We start from the raw sequence: 23,223 nt of genomic DNA, 5'->3' as shown, positions 1-23,223 counted from the left end.
AATATTTTATAGGAGACATTGAGGAGGGTAATAGGATGCTAGTTCTTAATGAGAGCCTTGTCCCCATCTTTAGGAATAATTTTTATGATGCCCCTGTTGATACAGGTACCAAGGGAGCCCTTAGAGATAGCCTCATTATACAAGTCCAGTAGATCATGTGAGATCCAATCACTATTAGCTTTGTAAAATTCAATGGGGATCCCATCAGGCCCTGGGACCTTGTCAGAGTGAAGAGAATTGATAGTCGATTGAACATCCTTGAGGGTAAGAGGGCATTTGAGCAGGTTGGACTCCTCTTCAGAAATCATTCTAGGGATGATAGCTTTACACTTAGTCCTGTTCTCCTTAGCACTAGATGAGTCTTCAGAGGTGAAAAGGTTTTGGTAAAAATGGGCAAAGGCCTCCATAATATCACCTAAGTCAGTGATCTCAGTTCCATCAATATTCAGTTTGTCAATATTTTCTCTCGCATGCTTATTCTTAAGGAGATTAAAGAAGAACTTGGAGCCCTTGTCCCCATGCTGCAACCAATGGGTACAGGCTCTGATCATAGGACCTTTGACTTTTACTTGTTGGTGGGAATGAAGGGCATTTCTGGCATTGGTCACATGAGTGGCTAGAGATGGGCAAGAGGGGTTAGCTTGGAGATCATTTTCCAACCGGATCAACTCAGAGTTGAGAGTTCTTTCTTCAAACCTATAGTCCTTAGCCCTTTTCTAACCAATTGTCTACAAAAGCTTTTTCCAAGAGCTAACATTAAGATTCCATTTGTCAATGTGCGAGGCTGAGTGGTTATTGCCTTTATTAAAGAGGTTGATGAGTTTAATAGCCATGAGGGTATCCAAGTCATTAAGCAGATTGCAGTTAAGAATGAATTTCCTACTTTTGACAGCAGGGAGGGAGTGAGTAAGTCTGATATTAGCAGAAATAGGATGATGGTTAGATAGGGTGAAGGGCCAGACAACAACAGGGTTGTTTTTGTCGGAGGGGGTAAAGGAGAAGGTATATCTATCACCATAGAATCGGTCAAGCCAACAGTATATCCTATGACCACCCTTTTGGTAATTGCACCATGTTTTCCAAAGACCCTTGGACTCAGCTTTATTCCCAAGCAAAGGATCAAGCAGGGTTTTAGAAGATTTCATTTTATCCTAGTAAGATTTCTCTAAACCTTTCCACTCAAAGGGATTACCCCCCATTTTATCTTCACAATCTTCAATCATGTTAAAGTCACCTCCTAGGATCCAAGGAATGTTAGGTAAGGAACTTACTCCTTTTGGCTTTTGGCCCCTTTAGTTCATTTCAAAAATGTTATTAAATGGACCCACCTGACACTGGTTGTCTAAAGTTGAACTTTGATGGGTCTTCTTGTGGCAACCCAGGTCGGGCGAGAGGGGGTGGTGTGATTACTGATCCACATGGCCACCTGATCCTTTCTTACACGACAAACCTTGGTGTCCAAACTTCCAAGGTTGCTTAGGTGGCCACCATGGGATAAATTTCTATTAATGTAAAATAATATACACATATTCAGAAGAAAAATATAGAGGAACATAAGGTCACCCATCAGAGTCACATGGTCATACCTCAAAAGGCTACAATGTAGTCACATGGAAAGAACCCAAAAAGAAAAGTACCAAATACACAAAATAAGTCATATGGGAAAATCCCTAATAGAAAATAATCATTAAAAAACCAACCATTTAAGTGGCAAGAGAAATCTCAAAAATGTGGCAAAGGGGGTTATTCATCTAGTTTTCCTTATATATCAATGACCTTTAGAGTGACATCAAGCATGGACCACCCCTAGTTAGCAACAACTTCTCCTTCCTTATTATATTTATCATCTTGAGTAGGGAATATGGCTAAATAGAACCTAATAAATCCATTACAAGAGTTAGGCCAACTACCACTATCACCAAAAGTTGGCCACCAACTACCACCACCAAGAGCCATCCCTTCCCCTCAATAACCCCACCCAGAGGCAAGGCCTCCACATGAGGGAGAGGCAGAGCACCATTGAGGAAAACCACTCCAACAATTAAAATTGTAGCGAGCAACCTATAACTAAGGGGTCTAAGAATGCCTTCTTGAAGAACTATGACCATGCCAATAGCCATGAGGTGTAAAGTGCCCAAGAAGGCATAACTGTTGGGAGGAACTTGGGACACCATGCAACAGGCATTTTCTTGGTGTTTAAGAATAAAAAAATAATTTAAAATAAAAATATTATTAAAATTAATATTTTTTTAATATTGATAAAATACTATAATATAATTTTAGATAATAGAAAAAGGATCTTATGATGTGCAAAGACATAGAATGTTGTGGTGGAGATGTTGTGAATGAGATATAGGGTGAAGTAAGAAATAGAGTACTAGTTTGAGGATTTTTTTATGGACACAAGGCTACTATAGGTGCAAAGGATGCTCGTAATGTCAAGAAATAGAATAGGGTTACAAAATATGAGCAAGAACTACAAGCTTTGAACCTACCTAGGACATCAATGGAGAATGTGCATGTGATTACTCCTCCTATCTCTCCTCTAGCCTCTAAGAAAGTGACCCCTCTCTTCATCGATGGCTAAAGGAACATGAGAAACCCATTTCATGTTAGCTAAAAAAAATTCAAATCTTAGGTGATCTTGGAAAACCCTTTGCCACCACCTTATTCTCCTCTAGTGGACTCTTTTGCTTGAGATGTTGCCTAGACCTAGAGGAAATTTTGTTGCTTGAGGGATTCAAAAATGTGTTTGTTAGATGTTCCAATGGATTTCCATTTATCAAACTCTTTCATCAATTTTTTTTTTATGATATTTAGAATACATCCCTTATTGTTCATTGCCTAAGAAAGAAGCCCTTGATTGACTAGTTTGTTGAGTGGATAAAGGTTACTTGGAGCAAAATTTCCACTCTTGACATTGACATACTTGATTTTGGTTATTCTTTGCTTCTCTTTTCTTCTCTTTGCTCTAGTGTAGGACTATCTTTTTTTTAACTAGAATGGACCTTGGTTTTATGGATAGTTGGTTCTCTTCGTTTTGGATTGGTCTCCCTTCGTTGATCCTACTATTGCTAAGGTCACCTGAGTTCCCATTTGGAGTAGACTATACTACCTCATGTCAATTATGCAGGTACTAGAGCTCATTTAAAATATGATCAAATATATTAGTTCTTTTGTGAAGAGGGATGATGTTTCCCCATTTAGCATATACACTAGGGTTTGTGCCATCATTGACATATCGAAGCCAACGTATCATTTTATTTTGATCCATTCTGCTAGTGACACTTAGACCCAATATCCTAATTATAAAGGTCTTCGCTTCAAATGCTTTTTCTACAACAAGATTGGGCACAAAATTGTTTGTTTCACTTCTCCTAGGGCAACCACTTCATGAAGATACTACCTTAAGTAATGGGTCAAGAAGTTGGGAAATCCTGATGCGGATTTCATTTAGCATAATTATGGGAAGTTTTTGGTTTCTCAAAAGGTTCACATGCCTACTCCAGTGGCTCTAGTTACATATTATATTTCTTTCAAGAAACCCTAGGTATTTCCCAATGATGTTCTTAATGAGCCACCTCCTACTCAATTTTTTTTAGTCGCTCCCAATCCTAACCAATGTATTGAGGTAGCTGGTAATAGTTTTGATTCTGATAAGAGCTCTTTTCATTTCATGAATAACCTAGATGATGATTATTCTATTTTTTTTAATTAGATGATGTGGTTGTTCTTGTAAAAAATGCACTATATCCCAAACTACTAGTGCCATCTCCAAACCAAACTTCCCTTTCAAAAGAAAGAACTGACAAAAATTAGAAGCCAAGAATCTTGACATCAAAGGTAGAGATGCAGTTGATGATGGAATGCAATGGACTATGGATGTCGTCCTCACTAGGAGCAAGATGAAGGGGATATCCAAAAAGGCTAAATGAGGTGTTCTTATAGGGTGGTCAAATTTTTATTTGTTGTGCCTAGAGAAGTTTGTTCTTATATTTTCTTTGGGACTTGAGATCTTATTTGGTCTTTTCTTCTTTCTTTAGGATTCTATAGTCTTTTTTCCAAATTTGTTATCCTCGTCCATAGGTCTAAAGTGGTGTCTATTATTAAATTTGTTTATTTTTTGGGAGTGGGCCCTAATCCCACAATTGATTGAGGCCCACTCACTAACAGATTCATTTTACTTTCCTTTGATGGTGTGTCGATAATAATATGACACATTTAATGTCAACTGGTGCACATAATTAGCATATGCCAAACATTGTTTACGACTTAGTAGTTTATTTCAAACAATTATTAGTTATGTTTTTTCCCCTTGGTTTAATTTTGGGCATGCCAATTTATAAATTATATTCCAATAAAAATGATTCTTATTTTTATTATATCTTTGTTTTGAGTATTCATATTTTAAAATATTTATTGAAATTTAGATTTGATTGATTATGAAAAATGCTACTTTTGAGCTCCCTTTCTTTGTCTATTTTCCCTTTTATCATATTTATTCATGAAGATAATGTTACATTTTAAAATAAAGTATTAGCTTTAAACATAGAACCTTAATCATGAATATGATTTTTATATATACATATACATGTAAGTATGTATATCTAATTTTAACAAGAAAAAATATTTAATAACTAAAATTATCTATTTAACTTGTGTCATAAATGTAGTAAAAAATGTATTATAAGTTTCATTTGTATTTTACTATATAAATAAAAAATTGTTTAATATTATATGACATCATTAATATTATGCCTATTAGTTAATATTAATAGTTTTTGTTATTAAGATAAATTGGTTTTGATAGATCCCAAACCTTGTTATAAATCATGAAGGTTAAAAAAAAGATAACTTGAAAAAATAAGATAGAATAGACAAACATTAAAAAAGAAAATCTATCATATGAAACAAGACAATACAGGAAACAATTATTAAAAATTAGAGTTGAGGCCCAATGCCATTCCCAATGGAACCATATACATATTAGGAACTATGAGAAACAAACTTTTCTTCTTCTGATGTACAATAATCTAGAAAGCATGATGTTTAATCACGAAACCTTTAGGAGTAGTAGAGGAGGTGCCTTCTAAATAGATAGGAAAATATTGGTAATAGACTCTTCATTTAGGGGGGAAATTTTACAATCTAGAGAAAGAGAGACAAGAACCACCAAAGGAAGATGACATATACCTAAATCCCCTGCTAAGGAATTAGCAATAGCCAAGGTAGGTGACCTGACAACGGCAGTAAGGGAAGGAGGTATGTCGAGTCATCATTTGATCCAGAAAGAAAGATAGTGAGATTGCGATAGTTAACACCTTTCCACTATGTGGGAGAAAAAATGCAGCTAGGATCCTCAAGGGCAAGAGGAAGTCAAGTGGCTTGTTGCAAAGCAAGATTTGTAGTAAAAGGAGATCCCCTCATAATCACTCGTTTATGTCTAAGATCACTCACACACCTTTAGAATTATCTCATTGGGAAATTCCTTTGAAGGATCCATCTCTACAAAAAATTATACATATGACATGTGGGAGAAATTTCTATTAGTTGGATCCACCTTGAGGAAGCAACCCAGCATATTGCCAATATCCTCATTATCTAATTTACATTAAAAATAGACTAGGAGGTAAGGTAGGATTACCTAGATAGGAGTGAAAACTATAGATTAATTTAAAGAGTCAAAAGAAGGCATCCAAGAGTGGAGAGAGAGGGGATGGGAACCCTATTTCTAGTCACCCATAGTAGAACAAGTTTCAAGGTAGTCATAGAAGTCAAAAAAGACAACAAAAAATCTATAGGCACTATGGTAGATCTCAACCCTACCTATAACCATTGGGTACCATCACTCAGTAATCTAAGTGTTCAGATCCAAAATGAGGGCCATAATCCATCTAGTCTATAGGCCAAGTCTTTCCTTTAAAAGTAGGAAATAAAAACTAATATACCTCTAACACCACCTCTAGAGTAGAGGTAGCACAACAGAGGTACTTACAGGCAACATCAAGAGGAGAACCATTTGAGAGATTACATAATAGTTCGGAAAAGGAATATGACTTCACCGTTGTCTTGGGAGAATTTCTAGGAGCACCAGGTTTGACTTAGTAAAGCTAGATGGTGATACTGAGCACATATTCAATATATCAAATCCTAGTTGCGAGTAGGGGATATGTTAGTAGCATCAGAGTTGGGCGGGACTCTAAATTTTGAAAATGGGGGAGGGTGGGAGCAATGATAAAAACCCTTTACAAGGTTTTGTAGTAATAGTTTTTTGTGTCAATGAATATCAACTTTAAATTAAAAACTAATATTTTTTCTATCATAGTTTATCAAATATTTCTCTCTTTGGTATCATTGTTAGATGTCTCCCATCATAAAATCAAACATTCACTTGCATTGTTTTGCACAACTTCATCCTTGCAATTTTAAACTATTTTCTCTTACATAACTAAGTAGTTAAAAATAAAATTTCAACCTCTTTCATAGTTGTGCATCTCTCATAGAACTTTAATCGATCATAAATTAGAAAAATTATAGATTAAAAAAGTGATATAATAAAATTGAAGCCTTTGTAAAAAAATTCACTCCATCCACTAAACCACCCATTAATTACCACATAAAAATCATTTATTACAATTCATAATAACACAACTTTATAGTTTAGGCATATAACATAAACAACTAATAGTAGCATAAACCAGTTGAATGAGTGATAAGTCTTATTGAGAACATACTTTAGATCTCGTACATTTATAAATTATATAAAGGACTTATTTTTTTGAACCATTTCTTAATCCTCATAATTTTCATGGATTGATATGCAGGAAGTATAATATATTTATCACCATAGTTGCACAGGCTCGATGAGAGTTTTCATTATATATTCTTTAGTCTCCATTGAGGAACTGCCATAGCCATCCCTATACTTGTAGAGGAGCATAACACATTGCCTCATGTTAAAAACAAACCTTTTGCCACATTTTGGGGGTTCACCAATCAACTTGAAATACTCATAGTTCAATTCTTTCAATGCGTGATCGATAATTTCTACAAAATGTTGTAGAGCATCTTCTTTTGTATAACTTGGGTTCTTCTTCATGTAACATGCTATACATGAGTCTACTTGTCCTCGAGCCTCTTCAGCCTGCATCATAAAAGAAACAAGCTTAGCATACTTTTTATTTTAATTCGTAATAGTTCATTGATAGTTCAAATAATTTTGTCTTAAACAATACACTCTAAGCTTTGACTTGTTTAGGTGTCTTGCCAAAACTCACTCTAATAGGTGGATCTTATTGGAAAAGATAATATAATATTAGATTATTCTCATACGAATGCAAATGATTAGAGTGTGCCGCCCGTTTGAATATACTATGATTTTAGATGAGCCACCAAAAGAACTCAAAACATAGAATGTAATTTAAACCTGATAGTTTAAATACCTCTGAAGTTGCAGTATCATTTTTTAGCCGCCATATCAAGGCAGCCAGCTGAAAAATCTTTGAAGAATCATGTATGATTGGGAGATCATTATCTGTTACAACCTCACCCATTAAAAGGATTGGATGTAAACCACAGGGCACAAGACCCACAGATATACAACGTGTCTCTAAGTACTCTTCCATTGTTGGTATGTACCCAGCCTCTAACCACTCTCTTTCCTTCATTAGAGCATCGATGAACTTCTCCCACTGTACCACCAACGAGCAATGTGATACATAAAGAAACAATCTTACAAAAGGAATTTTGAAAACTATAGGCATTTAAATACATACATCTTTTCTTATGTAATGGAGCATGTCACGTCCCTGTTGCTTTGTTGCCTCCTTATTCGTTTCATTCACTACTTCATACCACGCTTTGAAGATTATTTTCATATATTCTGGAAGCTCATCTACCAAGGAGGTATCACATCTGAACATAGTAAAAAGCTTCAGAAAACTTGGTTTCAAGATATGTACCAGACTGGGGGTTATGAAATTACCTCTTTATTGCTTCTCTAAAAATTATCAACTCTTCCATTTTTCCATAGGTGTCGTAAATATCATCCATGACCAATACCAAGGAACCAATTTTGGTGAAGGAAATTCTACATAAAGAATACTCTGGCTCAAATGTTCCCACAGAAAAATATGTCTCTACGATCCTTTGTCGGGCAAAGTCTATTTCTATCATGCGCGATTCTTTCCACCAACTATCGCATACAACATACAGCAAACCAGTTACTTTGCTTAAATTATCTCGCAGTAAAATTTAAAAGTTTAATAGAGTTGTATACTTCCCACCTTGAGAGAAGTTTCAACTCCGCCTGATGTAAAGACTGTTCAATGTTGAAGTATAATTTAGCCAATTCCATGCAACAAGCATTATGAACATACGGCATGCTGTGAAAATAAAAATATAACTAAGATGTGAGATGATGATGGAGACAACAGTTATAAAAACACAAGGAAATTTTGTAAACATACTTGAATAGGTTTTTCTAAGCAGTGCATGATTATCGTCGTAAGCATCAATGTGACTCCTTGCCTCTAAGATGGTGATACTTAGGTGCTAAGAATACTCCAACGCATATTCAGTCTGAAAACAAATTTCACACAAACTTTCAATGAGGTAAAAATCGTTTAAAACTTTTTTTCTACGTTCTAAGATAAAGGACAGTAGTAGTTGGCATTAAAAGACAATAATGTGATCAAAACGTTAATTTTAAAAACAGTTGATTTTAGAAACAATCATTTGAAAGATAATAATGTTGCTGACCTCTTTAGCAATTTTCTCATTGCCTAAGATATTATTTCTTCTCAATGATTCTCTGAGATACTTAGAAGCAAACAGTCTAGCTTCATCCATAATCTTTTCTCCAGGGAATGCAAGGTCAGAAGCTCTAAACAGATTCAGTATGCTTCTATGCTCTATGTATCTTTGGCCAGAACTGGAGAAGAAGCACCCATTTTCATCTTTGAAATTATTTAACACCTCTGAGATTTCATCCATATTAGTATTATAAAATCAACACAGTTTAATAGTAAAATGAACTGCATCAATTTCTTTTTTGACAGAAAAAATTTCACCTGGAGAGACATTGTATCCATGGATCCTAAGGGTTCGGAGTCCTAGTGCTGTAGTATTGAGATCCGCAAAAAAGTTGTCTTTACCGCATCCAATACCCTTTTCACTCCAATATCTGCTCCATAATTATCATCATAAGAAATTCGTTTGGATCAAAACAATATGTCTACGGTATACTTACCGTTAGCACATACTTACCCATAAACATAATCAAGAGCTACTTTGATTTCGTCTTGGAAATGTCGACCTATTCCAAGACGCTCTATATTGTCAACCAGAGAAAGGCGTTCAAGCAAATCGATTGGATACAAGCACGGCACTGTTTCACAAATTACATGTAATCACAAATGTGTTTAACAGCAATGAATGAACTACTCACATGAAACACAATATTAAGGAAATGTATCATACCACACCCACTGAATTTGTCCATCAGATTACTCAAAAAGCTAAAGCATCTCTCATCACCGGTATTTATGAGTACAAAGGCAGTGGAAGCAGGCGAGCTAAGAAAAGATCCATCTTTGCTCTGGAACATCATTATCTTTTCCCAATCAATTATTTCCTCAAGCCCCTCCAGTGCATTCAGCATGCGTGTTGGAATATCCCGCTCCATTGAGATACTGCAAGTGAAGTAAGTTATAAGAAGAAAGAAATTGCAAACAGGATCTCGTATACAACAAAAGCATTAATAAAATTCTTACTCCGTAAGCAGTGTTGCTCTCTTTTTCATCAAAGATGTATTATATGCAAGATTTAACCCTAGAGATTCTGCCTTTTTCAGCAATGCAGGAAAAATTATTTCAAAATCTGGAGACGAAGCTTTCCTCTTTTTATAGTGATTTCAGATGATCTACAATAAAACGAACACCTGCACATAAAATCAAATATTTCAAGGTCGGAAACGAAAGATTAAACTCCATTGTAAGCGACTCTCTAATACAGACGCTTCTCAACTTTATAATTATCATGTCTCTTTTATTAAGAAACAGCTTAAATTACACATTAAATTTACCACTTCTAAACATTCAAAATTGACTAATATTCTCTAAACTTAATATATTGCTTAATGTATGATTTAAAGCCGACCCAACCCTTTATTACTAATCAGTACTAATAGTTTTTCCTTTTATTAGTAATAAGTACTAATAGTAAAAACTTGAGCAGCATAGAACATAAATATAACGTTTTTCTACATTAGGGTGTCCTGTGTTCCAAGTGAGAAGGGCAACAACAGAAGTGAGAGTACTAAGCCAACGATCGCATAACATGAACGTTGAAGGAAGCCCCCATGAACCATCTTGTAGTTGGCTGTGGATAAGCCATTTTATGGCCTGAGGAAAGTGTGGGGTGTGAGAAGCATCCTGGGCAGGAACCATTGCTACCCAGGCGGTGTCATAAGCTGAGGGACTTATTTCTCCATCCTCAAGAGCTCTGAACATTTCTTTTATCTTGACAACCAGACTATCGGCCCACTGCTGGTACGAAGAAGCCTGCAACACAAACACAAACACAAACAAAAGAGATAAGCTATAAAAAACATGCTTGTTTTAGTCTGTCTTACTTGATGATATGGTGTCTGGAGAGACTGTATAACATCATCGTTCCACACATCGCTATGATAATTGGCAGTCCGTCGAGGGACATGAGAAGATTTAACGTTATCACAAATCAAAGTCATCGTTCTGACAGGAGGAGGAGTTGCAGGTGGAATGCAGGAAACCCAACGTTTTGCTTTGTAATTCACTGAGCGTTGATGGAATGCTTTGTTGAGGACAAATGCATTTCTCTTAGAGACTGAATAAATGGAAAGTTCAGCCATTGAGGAAGCAATGGAGTGAAAATTTCCTTAACAAAAGAAACTGAGATACGTGACTATGTTAAATGGGTGCTATAAATATGCAATCCAATCTTAAAGAAGTTATCCATTCACTTTTCGGTCCAATTAGCATGTTCTAAGACCAAAATATTCGGTCCAAGAAACGTGTTTCAACTTCAAGATGAAAGAATCGTTCGACTAAAGAACGCGTACCACATTTATTGTAAATTATAAAGAATGGGAATGAAGTTTTTAATAATTAGTTGGTAGCGTCAACAAAAAAAACACTCAAGATATCAATTATGATATTAAAGGATTTTTAAAATTGATTGACTTTGACATTAATATCTAATCCAATAGAATAGGAAGAACAGTATCAGATTAGCGTGCTGTTGACTTGGACAAAGAGATAGGGAGAGACATATTTCAGATGAGCAGCTTTTGATCCAGAGAAAGAGAGACAGATTTCAGATTAGCATGATGTTGGTTGGGACACTGAGTTTCAAATTAGCATTAGTTTTGCATTTTTATTTTTCAATTAGTTGAATCAATGGGCATTTAGAATTAAAATTTTTGTGTAAAAAATGCAGAGTTCATATTAATTTTATATTTTAAGTAATTATAAAAAATTATTTTTCTTTATTTTCATGGACTCATATTAAAAATAGTGGGTAGAAAATTAAATTTTCTTTGTATAAAATAATATAATTATCTTTACATTAATTACAATGTAGTCAAGAAAGGCCCACCACTTGTACAATATAGTTAATAATGAGTACTTGAAATGAAATTTTCGAGATTCATTGAGGGCTATCAGTAGCAATCTTAATGTGCATTTGTACGTCTCCTATTGCTAAAGAGATTTTTTCACTGAGGACCACCATGTGCCAAAAGCAAGAGATTTTTCACTTAGGACCACCACGTGCCAAAAGCAGTCAATCATAGCATATGAATTAACCTACATGATTAAAAATTGCTAGTTTATTTATTTTATTCCATGAAGAACGGGTGTTTTTTGAGGTAATATAGGCCATAGGCCAATTTGAGCATTTTGAGTCGACATAGAAGGCGTGATCTGTTCCGACACTGCTCACATAGCTCCACGCAGAGCACAGGACGGACGACGTGGACGACTGTAGCTCAGAAGACCCCAGGCAGAGGCAGAGGGATACCTGAGCATTGGGGGGTCAACTTCGACCTAGCAGCGCGCAGACGGCGGCACACGCCATTTCGTTAGGGGGTCGAATTTTTTTTTAATAAATTGGCGACGGTAATAACGATAGAGGTAAATTGCGCACGGCTTTTTAGCTCCAGGTTCTTTCCTACTTTTTAGCTCCAGGTTCTTTCCTACCCAAGGGGGGCTTAATATGCTGCATTTTGTCTGGTAATTTTTTTGGAGGAGGATTAATTTTGTAAAAGGCTTTGTTCATAATGTTTGCTCGACTACTCGAAATTGAGTGTTGTTTTTGTAAAAGTGCATGATTTTTTGCCACAAAATCCAACGAGAAGATTCATGCGCTATCATTATAAAGTGTCAATTTACGTTTTTTAAAGGTTTGGTTGCAAAGCCCTCCTTCCATAAGGTGTCAAAAAAATGGGGGTAACAAAAAGCTCTTTCAAGGGGGGTGTTGTGTGTAAGTGCTTTTCACTTCACACTTGCTACATTTCTCAAGCTTTATTTTGGCATTCTACAAAAGCAACAATCTAAGTCTAGCAATATCGATTCTAATGTTCCTATAAAACTTCTAACACCTTTCAATTATCATGATTGGAAGTTGAAAGTAATTCTTGTACTTAAAAATAAAGGCTTATTTACGATAACAATGGGAATAGAAAAAGAACCTTATGCAACTAAAGAGAAAGAAAAGTATTTAAATAAGTGTGACCAAGCATTTGGTTTCTTGCGTTTAAATTTATCTCCTGAATTAGTATTTCATTTTGAGAACTTGAAAACACCCAACGAAGTTTGGGAAGCTCTAAAACAACTTTTTGGGACAATTGATGAACTTAGTTCGTCATGAGTTGGAAAATCAACTCTTAGGTCTAACTCCTAGAGATTTTACTACTTTAGAGGATTTTTTACTAAATTCAAACCTTTAAAGTTGCAATTAAAAGATTGCAGAATTGGCAAGAAAGAGGATCGATAAATCCTTTATGTACTTTCCAAACTAGGTCCTGAATTTTCTATGTTTGTCTCTACTTTTTATTCTACTAAAAGAGCTCTTGCTAACTCATGGAAAATGCCCACACTAGATGACTTCATTTTTTATCTATCAAGGGAGCAAGAAAAGTTAATTCAAATGGGCGCTTTGAAATCTACTAAACCTCAAGCTCTAATTGTAGGAATTGAAAAGCAACAAAATGCTAAAGGAAAGAAGAAGAACACTAAAAAGGACAATGAATGGAAGGAAGAAGATAAAATTGACAACTTCAAAAAGGATAACTCTTCTCAACAAATTAAATCAACAATTGAGAAAGTTATGTGTTCCTTTTGTAAGAAAACTGGTCATGAAGAACATCACTGCATGAAAAAGAAAATTGAGCACCTCACATTTCTACTCAAAAAGAATAATATTGGGGTAACTGATTCTTTTAAAGTATCTTCTTCAAATCATGAAAAATATTAAGGACAAAGAGAAATTAAAAGGCAAGGCCTTAGTTTCTACATCATCATCTTTATCCCCATGGATTATAGATTTTGATCTACACACCATATGGGTTCTCAAAAGGTTGAGTTTTCATCCTTAGAAAAAATCAATATGCCTTCAATCACCCTAGGGGATGATACTCCAGCATTGGACAAAGGGAAAGGGCTTGTTGAAGTTGGAGGAGGAACATTTTTAAATGTTCCAAGTGTGCCTTCACTATCAATTAATCTCCTTTCATGGATAGATCATTGACTTAATCTTTTGCTAGTCTTCAGAGCAGGTTGCTAACATCTTCACCAAACCCTTCACAGAGAGTAAGTTTGTTCATCTACAAACTCTTCTTGGCATGTGCAGTCTACATCAATAATATCATCATCCTTGGGGGGGGGGGGCCTTCTAGGCTTCTTCTCTCCTTTTTGGAGGATAGTTTTTTTCCCATTGGGTTTTCTATCTTTCTCCATTTATGAGAGATTGCTTTGTACATGAGTACCTTATCAGGATTCATGGTTGGGACCCATTTTTATTTGCATTGTACATAAGTACCTCACCAAGTTAGTAGTCGAGTCCCATTTTCTTCAAGCCCACCTAAGTTATGCTTAAAGGGGGGTCTTAGTGTATTTATTTTATTTATTTACACTTAGGCTTACTTAAGCCTACTTAGTCGCCCATTTATGCTTGACACTTGTCCATGAAAGATGTCAAGTTGGTTAGGAGTTGTTAGAGAGGCGTTGACTCAGTTTCAACACCTCATGCTACCTTTGTGGTAGGAAACCCACCACCACTCCATGTTTGAGGATTCTTATCCTCATTTCATGGAGATTGGGTGCCTTTTCTACTCTCTATATGTACTTGCTCATAAGCTAATACATTGGGTCGACTTTGCTCATATTCGGGTTGTTATTGTGCTTGTTAATTATCTTCATTAGATCTTGGTTTTTTCAAAAATTATTGTAGGGTATGCATAATAGGAATTTCACTATTAATATTATTCAACTTTAAATTATACATAGATAAATGATAATATTTTTTAATAAATATACCTAATTTTTAAATAATAATAATATAATTATATATATATATATTGAATTAAATAAATCATGAAGTATTTGTTTTAGTTTTTATTTAAATTTATATCTTAGATATATAATTGTTAATACAAAATTTATAATTTTACTTTTAACAATTTTTTTTTTTTTATAGGTAATAGGCGAAGGGACAGAAGAATTTTATTAATTTAAAGTATTTTACATCTCGGTTTGGTGTGGGCACTGGTAGGAAAGAACCGAGGCAAGAAAACCTCCAATCTAGCCCAAGGAAGATTGACTTCCTAGAAAAATATACAAAATCCTTTGATGGTATTTCTACCTTACATTTCTTGGCAATTTTGCCATTGAAATAAAATCGTAAAAAATTATACAAATGCTGTGGAATTTTGAAAGTTCTGGAAGCTTTATATTCTCTTTCTAATTTAGATCTTGGGGTGTCGCTTAAAAGATATGATCCTTCCTTCCTGGTATCCTTGCCCTGCAAAACAAACCAACCACCCCAAAAACACAAAACCATGCACTCGATAATATGTAATACATCTTAAATTCCCATGTCGGCATATGTTAGTTTGAGATCAAGCAACACATTGATGAATAGAGGAAATTGGACCGCCATAGTATAGTGGATGTTATAGTGATAATCATAAAATGCTCCAGTCAGGCAATTTAATTCTATAGTTTATCCCAAGACATTTTTTAGGAAAATTATAAAATTTAGACTATGATTCATAGATCACTCGTCCACTAATGACAGGTGTAGAGCATATACCTTCATATGAATATAATCCTTGTATTTCATCTATCATAGGTAACACCATCTTATACAATTCTTAGTTTTAAACCAATGAGATATCATTCTTATAATTAACAGTAGTTCGACTATTAATAAAGGCTTGGAAACCATAGTTGTCTATACTGCCTAATCAGAATTGAAAATGAAGTAGACACAACCAAAAATAAGCTTCGTATGAAGCCTGTTTTGCCCATATTAATCAGTGGCCAGAGACTAAAAGATAAATTAGAAAGACCTCTGTAACAATTATACTATAACCTAGACCGCACCGAAGTAAAGAGTTATATAGAAAAATAACAATAGGGTGGTAGAAACTGAATATCACTAGATCAAATAAAATTCTAGGTCTTCAAGGGGTAGCACGGCGAGAGTTAATCCTCTTGTCCTTGGGAATCTGGGCTTACAAACTCCCCATCCAGATTAATACCCTGCAGGTTTGGGTTATCCTCAAACCAAGAGTCCTTGCTTGGAGCGCAAAGGTGAAAAAGACAAAAGAGGAACAAAAGGCTCCTACTAATTTCTTTAGTTTTGGCATTGAAGGCAGTTGGGTCTTCAATAACCAGAATATGCTTCCTAGGCACCAAGCTGCTATTAATGATCAAGATGTCATAATTCTTAGGACTTGGGATGGTCAGTTCGTAACTAATATTGACAAGAACCTTCTCCATCTCCCCTAGAATGGATGCTTTGAAGACTTCCCTACATAGGGCAGCCGTAACCTCTCTGTCCTTCTCAAAATACATTGTCACAGCTAGGAACATGGCCACAATATCTTGGTTGGCTCTAGTGCGGTCATCATTAATGAGATATTCATGCCCTGGAACTCTTTCGACTGCGTAAATCACCACCTCACGAGGGAGACAAATAATCCTTCTGAGCCTATCCTTCGTGATCTCCCCGTAGAAGGCCATCTGTCTTTTAACACTTTTCAATCCATGGATGGTATTCACTTCTGATAAGCCTGAGAAAGTTGAAAGGTCGGTCTGAGAATTCTTATTAAATAAGGGGAGAATCGATGCCTTTGCAAAAAATGAGGACTGGGAGTAATGATAACATGACACTTAGATATTTTTTCTTAAGATTTCGGGTGATATGCCAGCGCAATTAAGATTTGAAATTATGGATATGACAGCTCGCTTTCTTGTCGATCACATATTTTTGTAATCGTTAAAGATCAAGGTAGTAACTACATACTAGTACTTATGCCCGTCACTTAAGCATGTGATTTATGTGTTAGAAATCCTTAAAGAAAGAGGATGGGAACACATAGTTAAAAACATTCCACTAAATAAGGTCGAATCTTAGGATTAGGCTAACTTTTAAGAGTTAATGAGGATTATGATCCAAACCCCCTCTTAGTTTAAAAAGGAAGATAAATATAAAGGTTATATAATATTAAGTTTAAGCACGGTGGTTTGGCATAATGTTGATGAAGGAGTAGCCATCCGCACCTTTATTTGCTAGCTGATCCGCTCTGGAGTTGCCTTCTCTATAAATATGGTTAAAGGTGATTTCATCCAAGGATTGAATATCAATCATGATGTTTGAAAGGATAGCATTGAGTTTCTAATTAGGCATATTTCCTTTTCTGAGGGCGTTAATAATGATACCCGAGTCCCCTTCTATGTTGATCTTTCCTATTTTCAAGATTTTGCATAATTTTATACCTTCATGTAGTGCTCTTATTTCAGCTTATACCCGTTGGTGAGGCTAGGGCTGCAATTTCCCCCCCCCTTTGAATTGTGTATACAACATCCAATTCCCTAAATACCAGGATTTCCTCTGGAAACCCCATCAAAGTTTAGCTTAATCCAGCCATCTTTAGGGGGGGTCCACTTGCACTCTTTTCATTTTTGTTGGTTGATGGATGGCCCATCTCCAACATATGGGGGAATTTTCAGGTCAATCCATTTTAGTCTCATTTTCCCAACCCATTCGGTCTTTCCAAAATTTTATGACCCTTCATAGATTGATAGTTGATTAATTCAATTATGGCTGCCTCAACCTTGTTTGTTAGTTGAGGCCAGTCCATCTTGCAATCTTTAAATATCCTCTTGTTCCTTTCTTTCCAGATCTCCCAAATCAATAATGAAGGAGCTATAACCCATAAACCCTCATATATGCAGCTTTTATTTTTTATCGGCCATGCTTGGAACATGGCTAGGACTGAGTCAAGGATGGGGGCGTACCAATTCATCTGCTTTTTAAGCCAATCCCAACAATTGTGGGAGTAGTCACAGGTCAACAATAGATGGTTGGTATTTTCCTCCATCTTCTCACAGAGAGGGCATCTACTTGGTCCCTCAAAACCCATTCTCTTGAATGTGGAAGTTGTCAGGATTCTACCATGTAGTGCCAGCCAAGCAAATAACCCAACTTTGGGAAGACACTTTTTATCCTAGCATAGTTTTAGTGGGATGTCTATATCTTTGATTTGAACTTTTCTAATGAGTTCATTGTATCCTTCTTTAGTGTTATATTTATCGTTCTTAGATCCATCCCATGCTAATCCATCCTCCTTTTCACTAAAGGATATTTTTCTTGAAGCCAAGGTGACTTCCAATACTTTTAACTCATTAGGTCGGAGATCTAAGTTTCCTAAGGATTTCCACTTCTAGCTTTTAATGTCATTGACAGATATTTCCTCAATATAGTCTGAAACCTTATCTCCCAACTGACTCTCCAGAATTATTTTCGCAGTATCGAATTTATATTCTCTAATGATTGCAGGGTAGCCTCCCCAAGAATCCTTCCAAAAGAATGCTTTCTCTCCATTCCCTAGATTCCATGTAAGCTTATTAGATATGATTTCCTTACAGTTCATCATGAAATTCCAAATTCGTGAACCCTTAGGGGAGGGGAAGAGATTCTAAAGATGCTGATTGAATCAGAATTTTGGAGGTATTTGTTATAATGTAATTTAGCCCACTTTAAATGGGGGTTATTATACATCCTCCACACCAACTTTGCCTCTAGAGCTTTTCTCTGGAGAATTATGTCTTTTAACCCCAACCCCCCTATTTCTTTGGTTTATAGATTTTATCCCATGCCACCAGGGGCATTATGAATTTTTCATTGGCTCCTTGCCAAAAGAAGGTTCTTAGATGTTTGTTCAGTTCGTGCTTTTTTGACATAGGTGGGTCAATATAGGAGAATTGGTATATGGGCATGGCAGATAGAACTGATTTTATCATAGTTGTCTTTCCAGCTAAGGAAAGCCACCTTCCTTTCCAAGTGTCTATTCTTTTTATAATTTTTGTTAGAATTTGGTCCCATAAATTCGAGGATCTACACCCCTTATCCAAGGGTTTACCTAGGTATTTGTAGGGTAGATTACCTGTATTAAAATTGAGGATTTTGCTTATATTATTTACTAGTTTTTCTTCTATGTTGAAGAAGAATATATTTGACTTTAGGGTGTTGGTTTCTTGGCTAGAAGCCATTGAGTAAGTGTCTAGAATTTGTTTGATAGACTTGGCTTCTAGCATGTCACTATGTCCAAAGAGCATAGTATCATGTACAAATTGTTGGTGCATGATGGCTTCAAGTCTACTAGTAATTTTGATGCCCAAGATAGACGACTTCTCCCTGGCCCTATTGAAAAATCTTCATAGAGATACAACCATTAAAATGAAGAGAAAGGGAGATATGGGGTCCCCTTGCCTGAGCCCTCTAGAGATATAAACCCACAGGAGATCCATTTACAAGAATTGACATTCTGGGTGTGGAGATACATTTGTAAATAAGGTTGATCCATTGTTTTGCAAAGCAAAAGGCTTCTAGGCATTTGCATAAGAAATGCCAATCTACCTTGTCATAGGCTTTTTTGATGTCTAACTTAATAAGCATACTTGATTCTTTATTAGTCTGTATTGAGTGTATTGCTTCTTGGGCAATGATGATTCCATCATAGATTGAGCGGCCTGACATGAAACCAGTATGTTCCTCACTGATCAGCCTGGGAAGAAACTTATGTAATCTATTTGCAATTATTTTTGTTAGTAGTTTGTATAATGTGTTACAGAGGGCTATAGGTCTAAAGTCTTCAAAGCACCCAGCTTTGTCTTTTTTTGGTATTAGGGCTATAAATGTATTGTTTAGCTCCTTTAGGAATTTTCCATAGTTTCTTATTCCTTCTAATGCGTCAGTGACCTCATCACCAATAAAGTTCCAGCATTTCTAGTAGAAGGAAGCTGGGAAACCATTAGGTTTGGGGGCTTTGTCTGGGTTCATCTGGAAAAGTGCCTTCTCAATTTCTTCCTTAGTGAATTTTGCATTTAGAAACTGATTTTGCTCTTTGTTTATTAGCTTTAGGATACAGTTGAGGACCTTGTTCCTAGAAGCTAATCTTGATCCTTCCAGGTTGTTAAAGATGATGTCAAAGTAATCAATTGCTTATTTGGCAATGACCTCCGGATTGTTGCTCAGATTACCAGATTTAGTCTTAATGTTGGTAGTTTTATTTATTATTCTTTTTTGCTTGGTACTATTGTGGAAGAATTTGGTATTTTTATTCCCTGATTCTAGCCAGTGTTCCCTTGACTTTTGTTTCCAGAAAATTTCTTCTCTGGCCAAAATTTCTTCATATTCTATTAATAAGGATCTTTCTTTAAGGTAGAGGTAATTGTCCATGCCCTTTCTAATAACCTCTTCATTTATTTCTTTTAAAGCTTCTTCTATTTCAATTTTCTTACTGAAGATATTTCCAAAGTGGTTCTTATTCCAAGCTATTAAATTTTGTTTTATTATTTTTAATTTGGCAACTACCTTGAAGGATTTGGAACCTGTTGCTTCGGAATATTGTTCATTGTTGAAGTATAATTTAGGCAAGTCCATACAATAAGTATTATAAACGTAATAAGTATTATAAACGTATGGCATACTGTGAAATTTAAAAGTAAGTAGTATACGAGATGATGAACCAGACAACGGTTATAAAAAGAAATAAATTTTGTAAACCTACTTGAATAGGGTTTTCCTAAGCCATGCATAATTATCATCGTAAGCATCAATGTAGCTCCTTGCCTCTAAGTTGGTCATACTTAGGTGCCAAGAATACTTTAGTGCGTATTCAGTCTGAAAACATATTTGACCAAAAAAGTTTAATTTGAAAAAAAATATCACTGTTTTTTCTCTTATGATTGATCATTGAATGTGATTCAAAATATCAATTTCATCCATAATCTATTCCCAGGTCAGAAGCTCTAAATAGATTCACAATGCTTCTATGCTTCTATGCCCTATGTGTCTTTGGCCAGAACAGGGCCAGAAAAGGAGAAGAAGCATCCATTTTCATCTTTGAAATTATTGAGCACCTCTGAGATTTTATCCATGTCAGAATCATAAAAACAACACAGTTTAATAGTATTGAGATCTGCAAATAGGCTCTCTCTACCCCATCCAATACCCTTTTCACTCCAATATCTGCTCCATAAATATCATCATTAAAAAACGTGTCTATATCATAATAATACGATTTTAACAATACCTAAGAAAGCACATACTTACCCATAAACATAGTCAAGAGACAGTTTGATTTCTTCTTTGAAATGTCGACCTATTCCAAGACGCTCAATATTATCAACCAGGGAAAGGCGTTCAAGCAGATCGATTGGATACAAGCATGGCATTGTTTCACAAATTACATGTAATCACTAAACCATTTAACAGCAAAGAATGACCGACTGACTCTAAACACAATATTAAGGAAACGCATCATACCGCACCCACTGAATTTGTCCATTAGATTTTTCAAAAAGCTAAAGCATTTCTCATCGCCAGTATTTATGAGTACACAGGCAGTGGAAGCAGGCGAGCTAAGGAAAGATCCATCTTTGCTCTGGAACATCATTATCTTTTTCCAGTCAAATATTTCCTCAAGTCCCTCCAATGCATTCAGCACTTGTGTTGGAATATCCCGCTCCATGGAGATAATGCAATTGAAGTGAATTATAAGAAGAAAGAAATTGCAAACAGAATCTGATATACAACATAATCAATAACAAAGCTCTTACTCGGTAAGCAGTGCTGCTCGTTTGTTCATCAAAGAAGTATTATATGAAAGATTCAACCCTAGAGATTCTACCTTTTTCATCAATGCAGGAAAAACTATTTCAAAATCTGGAGATGTTCAATGAAACGAACACCTGCACATAAATTCAAATATTTTAAGCTCATAAATCAAACATTAAATTGCAGCGGAGGACTTTTCGGTAAACCTAAGAAATGTTAATACAAAATATATACAATTTATTTAAGAAATAATCCTTAAAAATGTGACCTAATATGGTTTGGTTTAAAAAGTACATTCTATGTTGTAACTTATTTAAGTGGCCCATCCAATGAGTCCAAGTTAATGCAATTTTAGATAGATCACCTCAACAAATCAAAACTTAAAAATATTCTGACCTTCATCCATTACACTTACACTTTCTATAAATAGCCTATTCCTTTTTCTTCCTGATCAGTCCTAATAGTAAAATGTTCAACATCAAAAAAAAAATATATATAATGGAATATAAATATAACCTTTCTTTGCATTAGGGTTTCTTGTATTCCAACTGAGAAGGGCAACAACAAAAGTGAGAGTACTAAGAAAATGATCGCATAAGAGAAACATTGAATGAAGCCCCCACGAACCATCCTCTAGCTGGTGCTGGATAAGCCATTTTATGGCCTGAGGAAAGTGTGGGGTGTGAGATCCATCCTCGGCAGGAACCATTGCTACCCAGACAGTGTCATAAGCTGAGGGACTCATTTCTCCATCTTCAAGAGCTCTGAACATTTCTTTTATCTTCACAACCAGATTATTGACCCACTATTGGTACGAAGAAGCGTGCAACACAAAAACAAACAAAAGAGATCACTCATCAAAGAAGGTATATTAGTTACAAGGAGGATAAATCCTTTATCTTATTATAATTTTTTTTTAGTAATTCTTTATTATTTTGAATGGAAAACAAGAAATAAGTATGGATTTTTAGTAAAACTCATATCAATTATATGAATTTTTTAAGATAAAATATAAATAAAGAGATTTTCTAGTTTGACATAGTCAAAAGACATAGAAACAAGTCATGATCCATATTTTAAATTCTAAATTAGTGCATCTTCCAAACAAATTTGTGGGCATCCTTATTTGCAAATTTTTGTGTTTAGCTATATTATAGAGCTTCTATTGAAAAATTGAACAGAAAAAAGAAAAATGACTTCAGGGAAAGGATTATGGTTATCCTTAGATGAGAGGATCATAATTTTAACGTCCATGATCTCAATTTTCTCAATATTTCTAATGTCAATCCAAATCACACTTTAAACCTGAATACAAAATATAAAGTTTCTTTTGACAAGATTTTGAAAAAACATAAAAAATTTCTCTAATAATTCAAATAAAATTCATAGACCTAAGTAGAAGGTGCTAAACTTGTTTGAAGTATGTTTTCCAAAATAGATCTTTCTTAATATGTATATAAATGATTTCTTCATGAAGAAGACCTCCTTTTATATGATCAAATAATTAAAAAGTAAATACAATTTTCTTTGAAAAAATTTATAACATGTAATTGACATGACGTTGCTTGCTTATTATTGAACACATAGATGATTGCTTGGTATTTAAATGAAATATATTTATATCTATATTCATTCTATGCAACCTCAAATTAAATATAATATTATCTATATGTTCTCTACAACATACTTCCACTTAAAAACATGTCAATGTAAAATCACACGTCATTCATGCCATATAAAAACTTGCTAGTGGTAAAGTCTAACAAGATGCAACTATTACTTGACTTTAACAACTAAAATATATTCAAGATATTTAACTGTCAAAAAATATAAAAA

At 35.0% G+C, this 23,223-nt stretch overlaps 1 protein-coding gene and 1 pseudogene across 1 annotated transcript; both read right to left on the bottom strand.

The window, feature by feature from the left end:
• Positions 1-6,706: 6,706 nt before the first annotated feature.
• On the bottom strand, positions 6,707-10,955 carry LOC131036104 (taxadiene synthase-like; annotated as a pseudogene).
• A 9,660-nt stretch (positions 10,956-20,615) lies between these two features.
• LOC131036121 (taxadiene synthase-like) lies at positions 20,616-22,159 on the bottom strand. The gene is made up of 5 exons (XM_059219265.1): positions 21,885-22,159; positions 21,390-21,503; positions 21,097-21,311; positions 20,884-21,004; positions 20,616-20,799 (listed from the first exon to the last, which is right to left on the bottom strand). The coding sequence occupies exons 1-5, from the start codon at positions 22,157-22,159 to the stop codon at positions 20,616-20,618; spliced, it is 909 nt and encodes a 302-aa protein (XP_059075248.1).
• Positions 22,160-23,223: the final 1,064 nt, after the last annotated feature.

This window comes from Cryptomeria japonica, chromosome 4 (genome assembly GCF_030272615.1).
Source record: "Cryptomeria japonica chromosome 4, Sugi_1.0, whole genome shotgun sequence".
NCBI classification, from domain to species: Eukaryota; Viridiplantae; Streptophyta; class Pinopsida; order Cupressales; family Cupressaceae; genus Cryptomeria; species Cryptomeria japonica.
The sequence above is the reverse complement of the archived record's forward strand: the minus strand, read 5'-3'. Positions and strand labels throughout refer to the sequence as shown.